This window comes from Apteryx mantelli, chromosome 5, assembly GCF_036417845.1.
Source record: "Apteryx mantelli isolate bAptMan1 chromosome 5, bAptMan1.hap1, whole genome shotgun sequence".
NCBI lineage: Eukaryota > Metazoa > Chordata > Aves > Apterygiformes > Apterygidae > Apteryx > Apteryx mantelli.
Window position 1 is genome coordinate 87,588,879 of NC_089982.1, and position 19,309 is coordinate 87,608,187.

General features: G+C 66.0%; 3 protein-coding genes across 4 annotated transcripts; 1 reads left to right on the top strand and 2 right to left on the bottom strand.

Moving 5' to 3' along the window:
• Window positions 1-327: 327 nt before the first annotated feature.
• LOC136992279 (retinol dehydrogenase 13-like) lies at window positions 328-3,722 on the bottom strand. The gene is made up of 6 exons (XM_067298438.1): window positions 3,390-3,722; window positions 1,881-2,120; window positions 1,703-1,792; window positions 1,434-1,619; window positions 663-769; window positions 328-592 (listed from the first exon to the last, which is right to left on the bottom strand). The coding sequence occupies exons 1-6, from the start codon at window positions 3,547-3,549 to the stop codon at window positions 398-400; spliced, it is 978 nt and encodes a 325-aa protein (XP_067154539.1). The 5' UTR covers window positions 3,550-3,722; the 3' UTR covers window positions 328-397.
• A 2,021-nt stretch (window positions 3,723-5,743) lies between these two features.
• On the bottom strand, window positions 5,744-10,641 carry C5H2orf81 (chromosome 5 C2orf81 homolog). Its single transcript, XM_067297268.1, has 5 exons — window positions 10,600-10,641; window positions 9,174-9,335; window positions 8,757-8,981; window positions 7,863-8,075; window positions 5,744-7,223 (listed from the first exon to the last, which is right to left on the bottom strand). The coding sequence occupies exons 3-5, from the start codon at window positions 8,976-8,978 to the stop codon at window positions 6,159-6,161; spliced, it is 1,500 nt and encodes a 499-aa protein (XP_067153369.1). The 5' UTR covers window positions 8,979-8,981; window positions 9,174-9,335; window positions 10,600-10,641; the 3' UTR covers window positions 5,744-6,158.
• An 82-nt stretch (window positions 10,642-10,723) lies between these two features.
• Window positions 10,724-18,310, top strand: WDR54 (WD repeat domain 54). 2 transcript variants are annotated; one of them, XM_067298436.1, is made up of 10 exons: window positions 10,724-10,746; window positions 11,700-11,928; window positions 12,843-12,905; window positions 13,127-13,193; window positions 13,596-13,652; window positions 13,994-14,121; window positions 15,816-15,916; window positions 16,139-16,301; window positions 16,578-16,652; window positions 17,212-18,310. In XM_067298436.1, the coding sequence occupies exons 1-10, from the start codon at window positions 10,727-10,729 to the stop codon at window positions 17,341-17,343; spliced, it is 1,035 nt and encodes a 344-aa protein (XP_067154537.1). In that variant the 5' UTR covers window positions 10,724-10,726; the 3' UTR covers window positions 17,344-18,310. The 2 variants fall into 2 exon arrangements, with proteins under 2 accessions (XP_067154537.1, XP_067154538.1); XM_067298437.1 differs by having other exon boundaries at window positions 11,700-11,883.
• The last annotated feature ends 999 nt before the right edge of the window (window positions 18,311-19,309 follow it).

Here is a 19,309-nt window from a genome sequence, read left to right on the forward strand (position 1 = left end):
AGGACGGTGCGGCCGGCCGTGCCCCTGCGCTGGCCGGGGCCGCCCCGTGGTTTGCCGCGTGTTACGCCGGACGCAGCCTGATGGCCCCAAAAAGAGGGAGTCTCCAGCCCGCATCCAGCACGGAGGTTGGGGGCGGCCGTCCAGGATGTGCCGGAGCTGGACCCGATCCTGGAGGGGGGTCCCTTGGCACGCGGGTCCGCGGGGCGGCAATGCTGGGGGCCGGGGGGCAGCCCCCTCTCTGCTGCGCTGCGGGCCGGGCTGGGCCAGCTCCGTGCCCCCCTGGTACCGGCGGGCCCACACGCGGCTCTGGGGCTGCGAGACGCCCCGTGAGCCGGGGGCTCCCCCGGGTAGCGGCCGGCCCGGCGTCCTCGGGTGCAGCGGGGGCCCCTGCACCCGCTCAGTGCTCCCGGCCCGCGGCGAGGCCCGTGAGCCGCTCCGACTCCTCCCAGAGCTTGCGGGCCAGGCCGGCGTCGCGGGCGGCCGCGGAGGGCAGCGCCAGCCTGCAGTCGCTGCCGAAGTACTTGCCCGTGACGCCCGCAGCCTCCTCCGAGACGGCGCAGTAGATGGTGCTGGCGGCCCCTTCCTCCGCGGACTGCGGGGCGAAGCGCGGGTGAGGACGGGCTGCCGCGGCCCCCGGCGCCGGCCCGCGGGGCCCCGCTCACCTTCATGAAGGGGCCGGCGAGGGCGAAGAGCGCGCGGAGCGGCCAGCCGGAGTGGCGCATGATGCCCGTCCTCACCACGCCGGGGCTCAGGGCGTTGACGGTCACCCCTGCGGCGTGGCACCGTCAGCGGCAGCGGCCGGGCGGCTCCGGGCACCCCGGCGGAGGGGCCGCGCCACAGGAGCAGCCCCGGCTCCTCTGTCTTTTCCATCCCTGCCGGCGCGTCCGGCAGCTTCACCCTCGCAGCAGAAACGGCAGCCCCGAATCCTGCCCTGGAGCGGGGGCGTCGTGGCCGCCCTGACCAGACGAGCTGGCACGGACACGGTCGCCCCTGACCCAGGCTTGCCCGTCCCGGGGGGGGGTTTCTCGCAGGGGCCAGCGTCCGGCAGGGCTGAGCCCTTCGGCTCCCCATGGGCAGCTGCCGAGTCGCTGCACAGTGCGACGGGACAGGCCAGCGGCCCTGGGGTGCTGCCTGTGCTGATGGCACCTGATGGCACGTGCGTGACACAGCGTGGCATGGCACGGTATGGCACAGCACGGCATGCGCGTGGCTTGGCATGGCACAGCGTGCACAGCACGGCATGGCACGATGCAGCACAGCATGACGCAGCGTTGCACGGCACAGGCCAGCATAGCACAGCATCGAATGGCATGATATGCCGTGGCAGGGAATGGCACGGCACGGCACGGCTAAGCACAGCACATGGCGTGGCATTGCATGGCATGGCATTGCATGGCACAACATAGCACGGCACGACACGGCACGGCACCCACCTGTGCCCTGCAGGCGCCGCGCCAGCTCGGCGGTGAAGAGGACGTTCATGAGCTTGGTGCTGCTGTAGATCTGGTGTCTCTTGGGGCGCTCCTGCCCCGTGAGGTGCCGCAGGTTGACGGTGCCAGCGCTGTGCCGGAAGGACGAGACGTTGACGACGCGGGCAGGCGCCGAGGCCTTCAGGAGGTCTGCGCGGAGCAGGGGGTGAGCGGGGCGGCGGTGGCAGTGGGGGCGGGTGCAGGTCCCGGCTCCCCCCCGGCAGCCCCCTCACCCAGCAGCAGGTTGGTGAGCAGGAACGGCCCCAGGTAGTTGGTGGCGAAGGTCTGCTCCAGCCCCTCCGGCGTGACGGCGAAGGGCAGCCCTGGCGGAAGAGGCGCGTGGGGCCGGCGGTGCCACCGTGGGCAGCCGGCTCCGCAGCCCAGCACACAGACCCCCGGCCCGGCGCCTACCGGAGAGGCCGGCGTTGTTCACCAGCACGTCCAGCCGCTTCTCCTCGCGCAGCACCTGGCGGGCGAAGGCGCGCACGGAGGCCAGCGAGCCGGTGTCCAGCAGCCGCAGCAGCACCGCCGGGTTCCCCGTGGCCGCCCGGATCTCCTCCGCCGCCGCCTGGCCCCTCTCCCTGCTCCGGCACGCCAGGATGGTGCGGGCGTTCCTGCGGGCCAGGTCCAGCGCCACGCGCTTGCCGATCCCTGCGGCAGGGGAGCGTGGCACCAGCCGGCCCCGTGGCACGGGGGATCTGGGGGCCCCGGCACCGGACCCCTGCCCCGGGGAGCCCTGGGAGTGGGGCAGGGTGGCAAAGGGGGACCCGGCTCCTCGGGGCCGGCTTGGCGCCTGCATCGCGGCTGCCGGGCAGAGCTCAGCTGCTGCAAGAAAAAACTGGGAATCCCCCAAATCCCCATCCAGCTGCTGCTTGTGTGTCCGGGAGCTGGATGGTGGCGGGATTCTGGGGTGTTGCGCCAGGTGATTTCCCAGCCTGTGCTCAGGACAGGATGGTCCTTGGGAAGGGCTGGGGCGCCCCGGGGGCTGGAGGCGGCCGCCCGCCCCCGCTGCCCCGACGGGGGGACGGAGCGGGGCACAGAAACGGGGTCTGCCCCACGGGCGAGGATGCAGCGCGGGGCCGAGCGTTGCAGCACGGCATGGTGCAGCACGGCACAGGCGGCCGACCCCGCGCCGGGCAGGAGAGCCGGGGACGTGCACCGCGGGGGCAGCGTGGCTCTGGGCACCGAGGGCCATGGAGCCGTTCTGGCCCCGCTGCACCAGCCCCGCGCTTTGCAAAGGGGCCACGCGCAGCTCCGGCTTGGGGCAAAGCGGGTCCGGGGGCAGCTCGCAGCGCAGAAATGTGCTGGGACGCAGCCAGCCCGCGGCGGCCTTGGCCATCGGTCGTTAACCCGGCCGGGGCAGAGTCCGGCCGCAGCTCACGGCGGGGGCTGGAGCTAGCGCAGGAACCTGCGGGCACGCGGCTGCCGAGAGCCTGGCCGAGCCCAGCAACCCCGGGAGCGCGTCGTGCCCACCCCGGGCACCGGCCCCCTCCCGCGGGCGCTCGGAGCAGGGCGACCCGCGGCCCCACACACCGCCCCGCAGCACCGCGCGGTCACGCCTGCCGGCGTGCGGCTGCCCCCAGCCCCCTCCCCAGCCGAGGGGAGCAGGGAGCTGCCGCCTCCCACAGCTCCGGCTGTGAAATGCGGCGGTTGAGCCATGCAGACAGGTGGGACCTGCAGCCCTGCACCCAAGTCCTCCATCCCTGCACCCCTGCGCCCTGCACCCGTGTCCTGCACCCTGCACCCCGGTGCCCTGCACCTGTGTTCTGCATCTGTGCGCCCTGCACCCGTGTCCTGCATCTCTGCAGCCCCGCAGCTGTGTCCCGCAGCCCCGCAGCCCTTCATGCCCACACCCTGCATCCCCACTGCCCCACACCCCCGCAACCCCGCCAGGCCCCTCGCGACACCGGCCCCGCGCACCGCTGTTGGCTCCGGTGACGATCACCGTCTTGCCGGTGAGGTCGGTGGGACACCTGCGAGGGAGCCAGGCGCCGCTGCGCCTCGTGGCCCAGAGCAGCAGCAGCAGCAGCAGCGCGAGCACGAACCAGCACGGGTGGCTGCAGGCGCTCGGCAGCTCCATGGTGGGCGACGGGACCCGGCCGTGCACTGAGGTCTGGCTGGGCGACGGGACCCGGATGGGGCACCGAGGTCCGGCTGGGGACAGAGGTCAGCTGGGTGACAGGACCTTGACCCCGGCCCTTGGCACAGCGCCGTCCCCTCCTGCTCCCGAGCCGCAGGTGGGAGCTGCTCCCGGGCAGCGGAGCCGGAAGAGTGACAGTGAGCAGGGACGTGTTTTGCTGTGCTCGTACGCAGGGAGGGGCAAAGCGGGCAGGAGGCCAGGCCAGGCCAGGCCGGTGCCGCGGCTCACCCGCACCGGCTGCGGAGCCCCGAGGTGCTCCCTGCCCCGGCGGGGTCACCTCTGCAGGGTGCAGCCTTCGAGCACCCACAGCATCCTGCAGCGACGGGTTGCACAGGTGACCGCTGCGGGCCGGCCAAGCCACCTCCCGCGCCGTGCCGGGATGGACCTGGGCAGCCCCGGGCTGCTCCCAGCTCTCGCCTGGAGGAGCATCACTGATGCCACTGCCGCCAGTCCCTGCCACACCGGCTGCGAAAGCCTCCGGCTTTTCCCCGGCCCTGGTTTCCCTCCCAGGCTGAGCCATCCCGCCAGCTCGGCTGTCCATTAGTGCAGATCCAGACCTGCCTGTGGCGCGAGCCTGGGGACACGGGTGGACGCCGCGGCCCTGTGGATGCGGGGAGGCGGCAGCTGCCTTTTGCAAAGCCAGGGAGGGCGCACGCAGTAGAGCTGCGCAGACATTTCACTCCGTTCAGTACCTCTCATTTCTTGTTTGGCAGCAGATGGACCGTCCCACGCGGCGCAATGACAACGCGCCAGAGGAGAGACCGCGCGAGCACGCAGGGACCTGCCTCCGAAAAGCCAGCTGCACCGGCGGGACCTGCCTGCCGCGGAGAGCAGCAGCTCGGGATGAACGTGGGGTTTCACGTCCCTGCTAGCGCAGCCAGGCTGCAGGGCAGAGGCGAGGGCGCTGCCCGGCCCGAGCGAGAGGGCAACGCGCTGGGCGCTGCACGGGCCACGCTGCTCAGCCCAGACGTTAGGCCATAGCGGTAACAGTCTCGTATCAGGATACTTAACCAGGCACAGATTGTGGCAAAATACTGATTGCAACTAAACAGACCCCTCCTCGCATCCGGGGAACTGGAAAGGCCAATTGCACATTAGCCCGACCAATTGCTTCCAGCCCGGCCTTCCTGAGCAGGCTCTTTGCTGAGCTCTTAGCGCGACAGCCGCTGCCTTCATCCTGCGCCGGGGGGGCCTGAGGCGACAAAGCCGAGCCACAGAAACCTCTTCGTTTCCGTTTTCTTTGTTAGAGCTTGTGAAGGGCCCAGAGCTCCCCTCCCCTCGCTGTGCAACCCGGAGAAGCCACCAGAGTTGCACGGCCTCGGCCTCATTAGCGCCTGCTCATAATTGCCTTCCCAGAGTACCTGAGCAGGGAGGCTCGCGCCCCAGCCCGGCGCACTCGGCCTCACCACTCGTTCGGCTAAACTTGCAAGGATTTGGCAAGTCAGGTAAAAACTTGCAGCCCCAAAGTCACTGTTTGCGTTGCCGTCCGATCCTCGACCGTGCCCGTGGTGCGACGGCACGCACCGCAGCGAGCGCGGGAGTCGGGGCACGGCGCTGCGGGTCGCTCTCGCCCGCGGAGGCCACGGCCTTCCCGGCTACGCGGGCAAGGACGAAGCAGGAGCTCTGCTCCCGCTGGGCAGAGCAGCAGCCGGGAAAGGACTGCTGAACTCTGCAGCTGTGACCGACAGAAAACCTCGCACCCGAGGGGAAGAGCAAGTGGAGACGCTGCGGAGCGACGTGTCCCGAGTGCGCTCAGCACCCAGGAGGGAGGAGGCAGGAAGGACTGAATAAAACAGGGTGCGGCGCACTTGTGCCGCAAACTCGCAAGAAAATCCACATAAAGCAGGGGGCAGAGGAGCCTGCACAGGACAGAGTATTTCTCTTAGAGCAGATACCTCACCCAGGGCGTCAGGCTGCCCAGGAGAGCTCGGCGGCAGCTGCGGTCAGGCAGGGCACGGGGAACCACCAGCCGCCGGCCCGGGCAGCGGCAGGCGTTCTCGGGCAACGCGGTAGCTTCTGCCCGGGGAGAAGCCGCTCTGCCGGCGCGGAGACGCGGGGCATCAAGGCACGGGGGAGCCCAGGCGAGAGGCAGGAGCCGAACCAGGTCCTGGCCTTGCCCTGCCCGCTGCCACTCAGCACAAGGACGGCTGCGATTAGCAGGGCCGGGCTTGGGAAATGCCCCCAGCAAGGAGGGGAGCAAATGGTTTTCCACCGAAGAGTCAAGCTGCCGGGGGGAGCTGGAGGCATTAGGAGCAGCTGGGGGGCAGGAAGCTGCGTGTCTCCCACCGCAAGGGGGTTGGTCCGGGCGGGAGAAGACCTGGCCCCAAGGGAAGCAGCCCAGGGTCTCGTTGGTGTCGCTCGGAGAAGAGGAAGAAGAGCGGACTGACGCAGGGTCGGCTTTGAGGAGGTCTTAGCCCCGGTCCCCAGTTACACACGGCACCGAAGCAGCGTGCAGGACACGGAGAAGCGAGGTCCGGCCGCGCGGCTTGGCCGGGAGACGGGGAAGCGGCTGGTGCGGCCCCGAGGCGAGGGCTCGCCCCGCGCGCCGCTCACTGATCCCACGGCCTCGCGGACGCGGGCGACACGTGCCGGATCTGGGGGCCGCGACTGCACGTGACCTGCTTCACCGCGAGGGCCGGGATGGGCACAGTGAGGCAGATGGGTCTCAGGTCCCTCTCGGCCATCTCCTCCTCCTCCTTCTCCTCCTCCTCAGCGGGAAGGCAGGGCCCTCGCTTCTCGCTGCCGCCACCCCTGACGGTCACACCTGGGGCCGGCTCAATGGAGTCCAGCAAGGCACCCGGCTGCCAGGGCACAGGGCTGCTGATCTTCTTCGGAGGCGGCGGGAGATGTTCTCCTCTTGCGGCTCCCACCTCTCGGAGGAGCTTTGAGCCGCTGAGCTCTGATCCCCGGCTGCCAAATTTCTGACTCTCCTGACTGCGCCCGGGGGCAGCCTGGGGACCTTCGCGCCTCCTGGCTCCCACGTCCGGGTCCAGCACCTCCACCTGGGGCCTGATCCAGTGCTTGGGCAGGCAGGCTCGGTCCAGCCTGGAGATTCCTGGGACAGTCCCAAACTTCTCGTATTTTCCCTCCTTGCTGCATGAGGGCCTCCCAGTCTGGATCTTTATCACGTTGTTGGAAGATGGAGGCTTGGGACTGCTAACCTTCCCCACGGAGCTCTCCTCCAAGTCCACGTGGGAGAGCTGCTGCTGAAGCCGTTCCTCCTCCGACCCCTGCAGGGGCTCGTCCACGCTCTCGAGGCTGGGCAAGCGCTGCGGCCCCTCGTGGGGCTCGTGAGAAGGCCTTGCCCTGGCTGGGCAGAGAGAGCACGGCTGAGGAAGCAGGACACGGCGATCCGGGGGAGATTGTCTCCTCGAAAGCCGGGGAACGGGCAGCTGCTCGTACTGCAGCAGAGGCAGGCAGGAAAGCGATGGCACTCCGTGGGGCTCCAAGCAGAGCTCAGCCTCTTCAGGCAGGAGACCGTCGGTGCCCGAGGCCGGTTCAGAGCACAGGGTCCTTATGGCAGAGGGGGGGCTCCGGACTCGTGCAGCCGGAGAGGGATTGCTGCTTTTGGCGCTGACCGCAGCCCCCCAGCCGCAGGACCTGCACGCTTGTACCTGCCCCGGGAAGGGACGGAGCGGGAGAGGGGGAGAGACTGAGTGTCTGGGGTCGGTTACATTAAAGTCTTCACTCCGAGGTGACTCGGTTTCAAAGGTCCCGTCGCCGCTCCCTCCCGGAGAGCGCAGCGCGCTGCGAACGGGCTGTCCTTGGCGCCCAGGCGCTGCCGTTTGCCTGCGCGTGCTGACGCCTCGAGCGCTCGGAGAGCCGCCACGGCGCCGCTGGGGAGGAGGATGCACAGGGAGCAGTGACCCGGCAACCAGAGCCGCAGCAAAGGGGCCAAACCTCCTTCGCTCCTATTCCTCACCCGCCTGCAATCCCCCCTTTTCTCACGTTAGCAAGGATCCACTGGCTCTCCAGGAGGGCATATTTGGAGAAGGCTGTGGCCTTAACCAGGGACCTCGTAAAGACATCGGGAGGACGCATGCCACCAGGGCCAGTGGGTTCAGCCGGGCCAGGAAGAGGCGTCCCTCACCCTCACTCACAGGCCTTGCTGATGGATGTCCCACAACAGCGAAGCCGGCCGGGCTCAGCCCACCTCAGCGGGGACTCACCCACTCACACCGACCCCACGGTCAGTGCAAGGGGAAAGCTCAGGGGCTTGGGGATCACAGGAGAGGGCTTGGGGCACGTCATACCTCTGTCTCATCCGGGCTTGGCGACAGATGCTCTTGCACGACAGGAACGGAGCCCTGCGCCCAGGAATCCGTGACGTGGGGCTCGGGCTCGTCATCCTCTTGCCAGGTGGCATCTTCCTCCACGTTCAGCTCCCCCTCGTCCCGCGTCAGGAAGCGCCACTCGGTGATCTGCAGGAAGGCATCCTTCGCCTGGCTGACGGTGAAGGGCACACGCTGCGGAGCACAGGCCAGAGACGGAGGCGGCTTGGCATCCAGCAACGAGCAAGGCCAGGACAAAGCAGAAGAGTAGCTAGAGCGGAGACTCCCGCCCTGCCCCGCTTGCCCTACGGGGATCTACAGCCCTCATCCTCATCACAACACCGCTAGTTCAAACCGCTGGCACGGCCAGTCGCCCCGGCTCGGAGGAGAGGTCGCCACCTCTCCAGGAGGAAGGCAAGAGCGGAGGGCACATCCAAGCGCATCTCAGAGTTACGGTATCCACTTCAATTCTCACCCACGGGAGCAGGAAGGACTTTTCAGGCACAGCGAGCTTCCCCGGAGCGCTCCCTGGCCTGCGGGAGCAGCGGGGAAGCCCAGGGAGGACGATGTGGGGACGACTCTTCGGCTGCAGGATGGAAGGACCCTGCTCTTCCCTCCCCGCTGCCGTCAGCAGGACTCTGCTTGGAGCCAGGCAGCCACGTCTTCCCTGGCCTCCCCTGCTCACCTCCCACCCGGCTGCTGAGCACCGTCCTTCAGGATTCACCCACCGGCCACACACGGAGCAGGGACAAAGGCACAGAGCAGGGCCTGGAAGGGACCTGGTCTCGCCCCGGGGCCCGCAGCGGGGAAGCGGGTGGCACCAGCTGTCCCCAAGCAGCACCTGGGCTTCTCCTGGGTGGGACCGGGCTTGTTCACCTGCCGAGCTAGGTAGACTTTGTAGCACTCGTCCATCACGTGGTCCAAGAACTCCGCAAAAATGTCGCCGGCTTCCTCCTCCCCTTCCTCAGCCGCGACCAGGGAGAGCCACTCGCTCTCCGTCAGGCGCCCGGGGACGATTTCCACTTGGGGAGCGACGGCTGTCAGCGGTCGTGACTTCTCCACTCGCGACCTGGAGGACGTTCGCTCCCGGGAGGACATTTTCTGCACGGAGAGATAACAACCCTCTCAGCCCCACGTTCTCTTTGTAAAGCCCCGGGGACTGGGGCACCAGCAGCAGGGCAGGATGAGGCCCCAAGGCTGGGCAGGGGGCAGAGGCAAGGTCCTGCCCATGCGGTGCCGCAGGAGACTCCGCTTTCCCGGGTCCCCAGACAGCCAGGTCAGCGCGGCTCCTACCAGAGACACGAGCGGAGCAGGGCCAGCGAGGGCCAGCGCAGGGGGTCGGGGACGAAGAGGCTGCGGGCACGAGCGGGGGCCTCCGGCTGCGGGTCTCCTCTCCCGGGCTCCCTCCTGCGGCGGGGTCCGGCCAGAGCCCGGTGCGGAGCCGCGAGGCGGATTCTGCAGAGCCACGACCGTTCGGGAGCGGATCGCAGGGCGGAAGAGCGGCCTCGCTCCAGCGGTGACACCGGGGCCACCCCGTCACCCCACAGCCACCCTGCGTGCCCCCCCCCGGCCCTCGTCCCGGCCCCCCCGGCCAGCTGAGCCCCGTCCTGCCGCCCAAAGCGCCCCCCCGGCCCTGCCCCTGCCCCCCAGCAGCGCCCAGCCCTCCCGCCACCGTTCCCCAGGCCTCACCCCCCCTCCGCAGCCCCTTCCCCGGGGCCCCAAACCTGCCCCTCGCAGCCCCTTCCCCACCCACGGCCCCCGAGGCTCTGCCGCCCCCCACGTCCTGGTCCCAGGGCTCCCAGGCTGCCCCCCGCCACGCTGCGTCCCCCCCCCAAACACCCAGCTCCACCAAACACGCTCCGGCTCGTCCCAACTCTCCCAGTGCCCCCAGGACACCCCAGCACCCTCCAGCACCCCCAATACACCCCAGCACCCCCCAATACACCCCAGGACCCCCCAATACACCCCAGCACCCTCCAGCACACCCAGTACACCTCAGCACCCCCCAATACACCCACAACACCTCAATACACCCCATGACACCCCAGTACCCTCCAGCACCCCCCAATACACCCCAGCACCCCCCGATACCCCCCAGGACAGCCCAGCACACTCCAGCACCCTTCCATACACCCAAGCACCCCCCAAAACACCCCAATACTCCCCAGCACCATCCAGCACCCCCCCAATACACCCCAGATCCCTCCAATACACCCCGGAACCTTCCAGCATCCCCAAATACACCCTAAGACCTCTCAATACACCCCAGGACACCCCAGCACCCTTCAGCACCCCCAAAACACCCCAATACACCCCAGCACCCTCCAGCACCCCTTAATATACTCCATCACCCCCAAAACACCCCAATACACCCCAACATCCTCCAGCACCCCCAATACACCCCAGGACACCCCAGCACCCTGCAGGACCCACCAATACACCCCAGCACCCTCCAGCACCTCCAATTCCCCCCAGGGCCCCCCAGTACACCCCAGGACACCCCAGCACCTTCCAGCATCCCCAAATACACCCTAAGACCTCTCAATACACCCTAGGACACCTCAGCACCCTCCAGGACCCCCCAATACACCCCATGCCCCCCAAACACACCCCAGCACCCTCCAGCCGGCACCGCCCCAGCCCCCACCAGGCCCCGACTCAGCCTCCCCCGGGCCCCCCCGGCCCCCTCCGGTCCCCCCTCGTCGCCCCCCCGTCCCACCTCGGCCCCCCTCGGCCCCGCCGGCCGCGCCCCCCCCTTGGCGGGCGGCGTCCCGGTCCCCACGGCAACGCCGGCCCCGCCCCCGGCGCGCCGCCCGATGACGTCATCACGCCGCGACGTCGTCTCCATGGCTGCGGCCGACACGGAGTGAGCGTCGGGGGGCGCCGGGACCGGGGCCGTCCCGGGGGGCAGGAGCGGGTCCATGAGGGGGACGGGGGCGTCCCGGGGGGGGGGGCGAGGGGACCGTACCGGCGGGCCGGGGGGGGCCTAGAGGGGGCAGGAGGGCATGGAGCAGTCCGTGGGGGGCGATGGCGGCGTCCCGGGGGGGTGGGAGGCCGAACCGGGGGGATGGGGTTGTTCCTGGGGGGGGGGAAGAGGGTGTCCCGGGGGGCAGGAGGGGACGGAGGGGGTGTCCCGGGGGGACGGGAGCATCCATGGGGGGCACGGGGGTGTCCCGGGGGGCAGGAGGGGACGGAGCGGGTGTTCCGGGGGGACGGGAGCATCCATGGGGTGCACGGGGGTGTCCCGGGGGGCAGGAGGGGACGGAGCGGGTGTCTCGGGGGGATGGGGGCATCCTTGGGGGGCACGGGGGTGTCCCGGGGGGCAGGAGGGGATGGAGCGGGTGTCTCGGGGGGATGGGGGCATCCTTGGGGGGCATGAGGGCATCTATAGGGGAGATGGGGGAGGCCATTCCAGCAGGACGGGGTGTCCCTGGGGGGCAGGAGGGGATGGAGCTGTCCATGGCAGGGGGATGGGGGTGTCCCTGGGGGGTGGGAGGAGATGGGGGGGGCTTTTCGAGGGGAGGGGGCATCCCTGGATGGCATCCATGGGGGGGGTCAGAGGGCCTGTACCGTGGGGACAGGGGTGTCCTTGGGGGAAGAAGGAGTTGGTCCCAAGGGGTTTTCCTTGTCAGGGAGGGCATCGAGGACAGGGGGTGTCCCTGGGAGAGGGAGGCCATGGGGATGGGGTGTCCCTGGGAGACGGAGGCCATGGGGACGGGGTGTCCCTGGGTAGGGGGAGGCCGCCCAGGGTCCCCCGATGAGGTGGACTCGCATGTCAGCGTCGCTGACGCTCCCCCTCGCTCCGGCCCCGGCCCCCAGCAGGATGTACCGCAAGGAGAAGAGCATCCCGCTGAAGAGCAGCAGCTCGGCGCTGTACAACAACCTGAGCGTGCTGCGCCTGCCCGACAAGCAGCTCGCCTACTTCACCACCGTGCACAGCACCGCCGTGAACATGGTCAGCGCCTCCGGCGACGGGCTCAGCTTCTCTCACCGCCTGCTCCAGGTGAAGGAGGGCGGGCCGGCTATCAGCGCCTCCATCGTCACCCAGGTAAAGGCTCGGCGGCTGCCGGAATGGCAGCACCCCTTTTGGGGCAGCGGGGTCCAGCCGCCTGGGTCGCGCTGCTCGGGCAGATCCTCCTGCGGTGAGGGCGAGCGAGCGCGCAGGCTTGCCGACTGGTGCCTTTGCGCTGCTGGCCTTCCGGCGCCCGGAGCACCAGGAGAGCTGTGAAACGTAGCAGTGTGCCTGCCCCTCTCCTGCCGTCAGCTCTGCTCCCCTAGCGCTCAGTAGGAAGCTGGTTCTGTAGCCTGGGGCATAAAAAATGCCCCACTGCCTCCAAGTAGAGCTGGGCAACCCGATAAACTGCTCCCAGCTCGACTGCAGAGGAGCTGGGGTGGCAGGCAGGGCTGCAGGGAGCCCAGGCATTCAGTGAGAGGAGCGCGGTGCCTCCGACAGGATTCAGCCGAACCGACGGGAGCGGGGCTGGGGGGCAGCGCTGTGCGGTGATGCTCGCGGGCGGCCTGAGAAGGGGCATCTGGCACTTGCCATGCAGTTGTCTCAGTCTTTGCTTCAGTTTCCCTTACTGTACCACTGATGTTCACCTGCTTCTTGGCAGAGGTCTAAGCTTTAATGCCACGCTGCTCTAACCCACGTAGATAAGACTCGTCAGCCACAAGACCCACCAACCTCATGGCCCAGATAGGCCTTCCACAGTAGCCCACAGTGTCCTAATTACAGGGAGGGGCAGGGCTGGGAGGGAAGGACCCTCCTGGAAAGGTTTGGGAAAGCTTGGAGAGGTCTGTGAGGACTGTATGTGCTGACCTCCCCTGCCTTGTGACAGGAGCCGGACACACATGCGTGTCCTTGTGGGTGACTGCAGACTGTCCCGCCTTGAAAAGCGATATGGGCTTTTTGCCCCTTTCTTTTCCCTCCCTGGGCTGTTACTGAGTTGTCTTTCTTCCCAGGCTGCTTGGTGTGTCCTGCCGTCTCGAGTTCTTCTAGTTCTGACTTCTCAGAAAGGTATCCAGGTAAGATTGTTTTCCATGGAGGACAAGAAACAGAGTCATGGTGCTGGGAGGATGAGCTCTGTGAAGAAAGCTGGGCTCCTGGGCTACAGGACGATGCTGGGGTACGTTCTGGAGATCCTGCCTGAAAGAGATTGGCGATCTCTTAGGGAAGCAGTTGAGCCCAAAGCTGTAGAAGCTTTTCCCACCATCTTGGATCTTACCCTGTTGTTTTCTCTCTCCAGATGTACGAGTCAGATGGCTCCGTCATGGTTTACTGGCATGCACTGGATGTCATGGAGCGTCCACCAGGTAAATCCCGCAGCAGGAGCAGAACAAGGAGTGCTCTGGACCCTCTGCCCACTGCCCTGCCCTGGTGTGTGTGATCGCACGTTCCTGTAGTGCAGCTCAGTTCCTTCTGGCCTCCAGCCCCCCAGCAGCATTGCTTTGGGAGTCCAGTTAGGATTTAGTCCTGCACAGGAGGCTGGTAGAAGGGCCCAGAAGAGGTTAATGTGTCTTCCTGACTCCTCTGCCCAGCTTTGATGGGGGCCTAGCGGGCATATAAAGAGCTCAGAAGGGACCCGGTATGGCAGCTATGGCACTAGCATTAAAGATGAAACTCAAACAGGAGTCTTGGTCTCTCACGCTGTCACACTGGTCTCCTGGCTCCCGTGAGCTGCTGCATGTTGTGACCCGCTCTTGGTTTCATTTCAGCACAAGCAGTGTTTGCTCGAGGGATCGCAGCAGCTAGTGGACGCTTCATCTGCGTGGGTGAGCAAAGCATGGGAATGTGGGGAAGGAAGAGAAGGGAGGGCCCCGCTGGGAGGTGTTTCTGTCAGCTCCAGGTAAAATACAGTGGTCTGAGGACCCCCCCACCGCTGAGGGGCTTGTACCTGTGTTGCAGCTCTCCTAGAGAGCTGGTCTGTGGAGCATCTGTGTGTTCAGCAGAGAGGCAGATCTGCAAACAGGCGTGCGTGAGGAGCAGGCTAGTGTAGGCAAAGGGGCCTGGAGGGAGCACGGAGTCAGGCTGCAGGCACGGCGACAGCTGGAGGCTCGGTCCTAGCACAGGCAGGGACGGGTCCCCGCTGATGCCTCCTCTGGTCCGTCTGCAGGGATGTCCTCCGGGCTGGTGCTGGTGTTTGACATCCCCCCCAAAGGGACGAACATCACGGTGAGCGAGGTCCTGGAGGAGCACCGCGATGCCATCACCGATATCGCGGCAGAGCTGGGCCGGCCTCCGGTAGGGCTCCCTGCCGGCTGCACGCCGGGAAGCGCGGGTGAAGTCAGCGCTGCCAGCAGCCCGTCGAGCTGAGCTGCCCGGAGCCAGAGGAGTTGGTGGGGTCCCTGGACTGGGAGGGACGGGGGGACTCCCGCTGTCCCCTGGGCACAACGACTGACTCGCGCATGCTTCTCAGATGGTTGGGCAGGACAGCAGGCAGCTCTAAGATCCCCTTCCTTCACCGAGGTTGTTAGCTTTCATGGCTGTCTCTGCACGAGGGCGATCTCCTCGGTCAGGGTAGGCTCAGACAGACCTGGGGGAAGAGGTGGCTTGGGATGCCCACATCCTCAGCCCCTGCTGCAAAAAGCATGTAAGCCATGTTGCCGTGGCTTGTAGCCTGTCATCCTGAGGCCAAGGTGAGGCAAACTGGAATCAGGCGTTGTTTAAAACACTGCATCGTAAATTGTGGTATTTCAGAGCAGTTCCCTGAGCTACTCAGACGCTCATGCAGCAGTGAGGAGAGACAGCTGGGAGCAGCCGTCTCATCGGCTACCCCAACCATCCCAATTCGTCATCAGTTTGACCCATCCCTCCATCTTAGGGTCTTGGTCTCCACATTTCTCAGCTAAATGAAATCTCAGCTCGATCACCCATCTTCTGGGAACACAAACTCTGCTGAAAGCCAACAGAGATGGCCAAGGAACCAAGATCCTCTTGCACAAAGAGTGACTGTATGAGTATGACTAATTATTAGACCAAAGAGAATATCCTGTGATACATCTGGGTGGGTGCTAGGAACACAGAAGAGCTATTTACGCTGAAGGGCAGTTTTGGTACAAGAACAAATGAGCAAAACTGGCCATGAATAAACCCGTGCTAAAATTAAAGTTCCCACCATTAGAGCTGCGAGTTACTCCAGGATTCTCTCCTCCTGGGAGTAGCAGAAACCCACTTGATTATACAAAGCACAATCTGGAATCAGGGTGGGGGTTCCCTGCATTCAATTCATCCTGTCCCAGGGTGACATCTCTGCAGACACACTAATTGGCTTCCTCATTATTGGTTGCCTCCTTCCCAATGAGGGCACTCTTCATATACTTTCTCTAATTGGTTACATTAAACTTTCTCTGCTTTTGGGACTCCCTTGAACAATTAATCGCTTAGAACTGGTTCCCAATTAGCCTGGATATTTAGCTTGTTTACGTGGAAGCTGTTCTCTCATCCGTCTCTGTCTCAGGCTGCCTGTCCCCTAATATGCTTCTCTTGGACTTTGCACTGTGATTTATTCAAAAAGCTTTTCAGCAAGCAGAGAGACAGCATTTTCCTTGTGAAATCCCAGGTGCTTGATAAGGTGAAGTATGTTGAGACTCGAAGGGGAGGGAGGAGATGTAGTAATTGTTTTCAGAAATTTATCTTGTATGTAATTAGTGTTGCCAAATATTAACGTGTTTAAACTGAAATGCCCATGTACAATCACTGTCAAGCCTTGTTCTTTGACAAAACGTGTCAGCAGTTTCTCTGAGCGGTTAAACTTTAAGCTTGTCCTGCTGCAGGCAGCTTTTCTTTGTTGCAATTTAGTGGCACAGGCAATTGGGTCAGCAAATAACTCATCTGGTGTGAATCAGCTGCTGCCTCCTGTCCGTGCTGATGGCTGAGCTAGCTGTGCTGGGAGCGATCCCAGGGGATGATGCTGACTGCTGTCTGTGTTCCTGCAGGATGGGGCTGGTGACCTGGTGACCGCAGATGACTCTGGGACCCTGTGTACCTGGAGCTCTGGAGAAGAGTTCACCTTGCTCCACAAAATCCCTGCTTTTGGGTAAGTGTGGGAGGCGGATGGAGCTCAAACGGAGCTTGGGCCATACAACGGGATCCCGTCATCAGTGAGGGGGTCTGAGACACCCCCTGCCCGACCACTTGTGGGTCTCTCTAGGGGTGGGAGGGCAGCTGGCAGTGGTGGCAGGGGAAGCCCAGCGCTAACCCCTGGCATGTAGGTCTGCAGCCCAGAGGGAAGGAGGCTGAAGTGTATCCTTGTGCCCAGCTGCACCTGCTCCTCCGTGAAGCTGTGGAATGGAATCGTTGCTGCGGGCTATGGAAACGGGCAAATCCGGCTGTACGAGGCAGCGACTGGTGTCCTGCGGGCCGAGGTCAACGCTCACGCTCGCTGGATCTACGCCCTGGACCTGGCGCCCCTGACCGGGAAGGTAAGGCCGTCTGCAATGTGGCACCCGGCCTGCCGAGGGGCCCGGCCGCGGGGATCTGTGGGCCTGGAGCGTGGCACCCCGCAGGCTGCCGGACAGGCTGCTCCCTCACCGTGGCACACCAGGCCGCCTGCCCAGGGCCGAGCCGCAGGGCCTGCAGCACTGCAGCCTTCGCCGCAGCACCGCAGCTCGTAGCCAGGGCTCTTCTGGAAGACTCTGGGCGCTCCAATCCCCAGCTCCAAAGCATCCCCACCGCCTCTGTCCCGCTTCCCGTTGCAGCTGCTGTCGGGGGCGGAGGACTCCTTTGTTCACATCTGGAAGCTCAGCAAGAACCTGGACACTGAGGACATCGAGGTGAGTCTGGGGGCAGTGACAGGCCCCTGCGGGCAGGGCGAGCTCCTGTGGCATTAGCGCGGGGCTGGGAGCAAGCCTGTGTCACTCAGAGCTGTCACTGCCCTGGTGGGACCACGGGGCCAGCTGCTGCTCTGTCGTGCCGTCCCCTGTGAGATACTGTTGTCACTGAGAGGGGCTGGGGAAAACCCTGCCAGGCGCAGTCTGAGCTCCCGTGTGGCTGCACAGCTCTCCTCTTTCATCCTGGGGTAATCCCCAGCCCGGGCCTGGACTGAGGGTGGTCCGAGGACGGCACGCTGCTCTATCTTATCAGGATACAGATCTCAGGCCCCTGAAACGGCAGGGCATCGCCATATCCGCTGGCCTGGCCGCATTCCCGTGTTGCCCAGCCTGCGTGTTGTTCAGACGTAATGCTGCTGCCTCTCGTGCTCGCGCTAGCGCCGTGCCCACCCCTTTGTAAGAGCGCACAGATCTGGCGGAGGTGGCTGGGCTCGGTTGTGGCAGGCTGTACTTATTTTACTCGGGTCTGTGTCGCTCCTCCTCGCTGCCCTTCCCCCTGCAGATTGAGCACTGCCACTCAGAGTGTGTGACTGACACCCAGATCTGCGGCGCCCGTTTCTGCGACCCCGAGGGAAACTCCTTCGCCGTGACCGGCTACGACCTCAGCGAGATCTTCCGCTACAGCCAGGTGTAGGCTCTGAGCTGCAGGGTCTGTCCAGGGCAGTGCAGGGGCTGCGGTGAGGCAGAGCGGGGCGGTGGCAGGCTTCCCTACCACCCGCATCGCTGCGTGGCGTGGCAGCATGCCCAGACCCCGAGCACGGAAGCACTGTGAGCAAGGAGGTTTCAGCACCGACTCCCAACTGCTGCTGCTGCAGCTCTGGCACAGTGATGCACCCCGGCAGGGTGGAAACCTGTGCGAGTGTGGAGCTCAGCTCTGATCCCAGTCATTCCCAAAGCAAACCCTGCCCTGGTGTGTCCATGCACAGGGAACAGGGGCTTGGAGCCGTTCTGTCTAAAGGGGATGCAGCTCTATCCCGTCCCACCGGTTCCTAGGCCGAAAGCTCCTTTCCTACACCTGCTCCCTGCACCAGGGACAGCCCTCTCCCACACCCTTCCTGGAGGGAAGGAGGCAGTGGAGATGCTGGGTGTGGAGCAGCTGCTTCCTCGCCGCGGGCCCTGCGGGTGGTGATTTGTTCCGCTTTCCGTGCAGAGGTGCAGAACTGACTTCCCTCTTCCCAACGGCAGCTCTAGTTCAAACTCCAACGGATCCAGGGCAGACCTAAAACCTGTGTTACACGCTGCTCCGGCTGGAGGGCCCCGGGGAGCCTCTTCCGCCCTGGGCTGCCGCTCCCCGTGGGTGCAGCGGCCGCGGGGCCGCCCTCCCTCTGGGTGGCACAGTTCACTTGGGAGGAGGAGAGGAATCTTCTCCCTCTGCGGGGGCTGTGGGGACGCACAGATCCCTGTGGGGCCCAGCTCCAGATGTGCGGGGGTGCAGCTGTGCTCCTGCTCTGGAAAAAGCCGAGGAAGCTGCGCTGTGCTCCCTTCCAGGCCAGCAGCGTGCCTAGGGACAGTCTTTTAGGTCACCGCGAGCGGAGCTGCGGTGTGGCCGTGCCAGCAGGCTGTCCCCGTGCTGTCCCCTCCGTTCCCACCCCAGGTCCCAGCGACCAAACAGCCACCTGCCTTTGACCCTGCATCCTGCCCCCTCCCTGTGGGGCAGGGGACCGTGCTGGAAGGGGTAGGTGCACGCTGTGCCCTGCGCTGTGCCCTGCTCACCCCTCTCCCTTCGCTCCCCTGGCAGGACTCGGCTGTAATTCCCCTCGGGGCCAGCCTGTTCCAGCAGTCCCCTTCCCAGCTCCTTCCTCCGCTGGCGCTGCTGTGCTGCAAGGAGCTCACGCGGCCCCAGGGAAGAGCCAAGCATCCTGCTTCGTTCCCAGGGCCCTGCGGGGCAGCAGTGCATGAGGATGGCCCCAGCCCCAGGGCCGGCCCCGCTCTCCTGCGCCCAAAGGGGGAGAGCTGCCCCCAGCTCCCGGCTAAGGCCGGCTCCGGTGTAGCCCGGCTCAGCCGCTCGGCTCCAGGAGAGCTGCCCCCAGCTCCCAGTTGGAGGCCAGCTCCGGCGTAGCCCGGCTCAGCCACGCGGCTCTGGGAGAGCTGCCCACAGCCCCTCCATGCCGCTATGGGGCCAGAGCTGCGTCCTGGTCCCTGCTGCCCCATGTGTTGTACCCCCGCCCCCGCTATGGGTCAGTTCCCCCTCATGCCATGTTCCCCCCCCCTCCCAAATCTGCTCCCCCATTTGAACTATGGGCTTTGCCCCCCCAATACCATGTCCCCCCCCATGTGCTGTGCCCCCCCCCCCCAAGCTATGTGTCAAGGCCTCGCTCCCCTGGCCTGTGCCCCCCATGTGCCGTGTCCCCCGTGATAAATGCACGCGAATCGATCCCCCCCTCCCGTGTCGCTCCTTCCTGCGTGCCTGGGGCGGGGGGGGGGGCTGCAGGCGTGCGGGCGCGCAGGGGTTAACCCGCGGCGCGGGTGACTGACTGACAGGCCCCCGGGCCAATGGGCGGCGGCGCCGGGCGGCGGTTGCGCGGCGCGACACGTCCCGCCCCCGCCGGCACGGGCAGGGCGGGGGGGAGGGGGGGGAGCGCGCAGCCCTGCGCAGCGCC